This window comes from Cyprinodon variegatus, unplaced genomic scaffold (assembly GCF_000732505.1).
Source record: "Cyprinodon variegatus isolate N-32 unplaced genomic scaffold, C_variegatus-1.0 Scaffold43, whole genome shotgun sequence".
NCBI classification, from domain to species: Eukaryota; Metazoa; Chordata; class Actinopteri; order Cyprinodontiformes; family Cyprinodontidae; genus Cyprinodon; species Cyprinodon variegatus.
The window spans coordinates 1,555,588-1,557,886 of record NW_015150496.1 but is presented as its reverse complement, the minus strand read 5'-3'; the positions used below and the strand labels follow the sequence as shown (position 1 = coordinate 1,557,886).

The window sequence follows — 2,299 nt, the reverse complement described above, 5'->3', positions numbered from 1 at the left end:
ATCGGATATCGGCCAAAATCCCAATATCGTGCATCCCTAATACTCGCGCTACTATTGAGCAATGCCAGACCGAACTTCCCGACCTCATACATTGTGGGCGGGACTACGTTCGGAATGGCACCCAGGCTAGCTCATAGTATCTATCAAACTAAAACCTTAAAATTACACTTTTCCTCTTTTTGCCCCTTTTCTCTTAAAAAATTGTGGTTTCCAAGGTTTTTATGGAATTTACTGTGACATACAGCAGAATAGGCAATTATTTTTTTTTATAAAAAAAAAAGAAAAAAAGGAAAAGCAGAAAAATGACATACTGTGTCCAGGTAACAGTGGGCTCAGGGAAGCCATCTGCATCACAGGCCAGCAAGACACCATCCCCAACATCCGCTGTGGCATTGACTTCAGCTTTCCTCGGGCGGATTGTAGGAAGGACTATATTAAGAAAAAAGAAGTTCACAATACATGTCATTAAAACCCACACAATACTCAACTGTAATCATGACTTACTATTATTTTTTATTTTTTTTCTACAACTATTGATTTGTATTTATGAAAAAAAAAAGTTTGTGGTGGTTACTTAAGTGTTGGGTACATTGAGGGATGATTTAGATTAAATGCTGAAAAATCTGGAGTGCAGTCCAAGTACCAAAAAGTATTGCATAAGGAAAATAAAATAAAGTAACACCTACAGATTCAGAGACACACTGAGCACATTTGTCTGCTTTGCAAAAACAGAAAGTGAGACAGAGTAGGACAGGGGGACGGATGCACAACACCGTGATTCACATCTTCAGCTTTAAAAGAGCATGATTCTACTGACAGACAGTCATCCTAATCATACGCCGCCATTATGGGCAAAGTAGCGACTCATTGGGAAACTGCTCATGCTGAGCGCCAAAGCAGACACAGATGGAATGCTTACCATTAACGATGACCTTTATCATCCGGAAGTCAATTTCTCCCCTGGTATTAACACGAGCTTCACAAGAATACGTTCCTTCATCAGCCTTCTTGATGCCACGTATCACCAGGTGGCCATTTTCCATGAATTTGTAACGGACTTAAAGGGGGAAGAAAAAAAGACAAATACAGAAACAAGTATTAGCATTTAAAAAATATTCAACACTGCTACTACTTGGAAGTAACAAAAAAAAGGTGAAAATCAAGTATGTTCAGCATGCAAGTGTACATAAACAAAAAGTATTTCAAAAATACATTAAATATACCCTTTTTTTTTCGTTTCATATACCCAAATCGTAAAGTTATTGTAATGTAATAACAGAAATCAAAAATGCACAATGGCATAAAAAAGGTTAAACACACAAAAGTAATCTGTTAGGATAAAGAGAAGGATTTTTATAGAAGCATTTTGTTAATTATCAACTCGAATTTGATTGATGTTTTTAAATACCACAAGATAATAAAGCATACTGTTAAAAAAATATATATATACATAAGACAATATATGTATTTTATATATAAACCAGTATATATAACCAGTATTCATTGATTAGACTGTATATACAAAGCTGTATTCCTGCTAATATTTCTACAAAACTTGATATTGCATGAAATATCCCCAATCATGAATGATACTTCATCATAAATCCTGCTTTCTACCAGCTGCAAGTGCCAGAACTTACACTTAAAATAAAACTAATTCCATCACCAACATTAACTAAGCAGCGAAATTGCAGATCCTTCTTCCCAAAGGCTTTTAGACTTGACATCCTTCACTGCTCATAACAAACTCAGTTAATGATTACATCCTTGCTGTTTTGCTTTTTTTTTTTCATTTTAGTAAATAATCTGTTGCTTTTTTCTTAAATATAAACATACTGTACATGTAAGTTTTCAACTTTTAGATTTTTAACCTTTTTTAGATTACTACTTTTTTTCCTTCCTTCCCTTATTTTGTAAATTTGCACTTTCTCTACATGCTATGGTTGTTTTATTTTAAAAACTTTATTTACTGAAAAACAAAAATCCATAATGAGAGAGATAATTGTTTGAATAGTACTGCGCGGTCTGTACTTCTGTGAGTAAATATACTACGTTGACATGTAGAGCGTTAAAATTACATTTGTGTCATAACTTTTAAAGTCAATGGTAGGATCGCATTGGACGTTAATAAGAAGTTGTTTTAAAGGAATAGTACACCCAAAACATGATTAGCCTTCATTTTCTACTCACCCCCATGCTGAACAACTCTCTGGAGTACTTTTTTGATATCTCAAATGCATCTGGAGATCTGGGAGGCTTCTTGCTGTCTGCTGACATTCAAATAATGGAGGTCTATGGT

At 34.5% G+C, this 2,299-nt stretch overlaps 1 protein-coding gene across 1 annotated transcript in view; it reads right to left on the bottom strand.

The window, feature by feature from the left end:
- Nucleotides 1–2,299, bottom strand: part of LOC107081855 (neural cell adhesion molecule 1-like) — a 452,491-nt gene that overhangs the window by 122,328 nt on the left and 327,864 nt on the right. Inside the window, exons 5-6 of the mRNA XM_015370183.1 lie at nt 920–1,057; nt 312–429 (exon numbers count right to left, since the gene is read on the bottom strand). Of these exons, the coding sequence (XP_015225669.1) occupies nt 312–429; nt 920–1,057 (256 nt within the window). The remainder of the gene's footprint in view (nt 1–311; nt 430–919; nt 1,058–2,299) is intronic.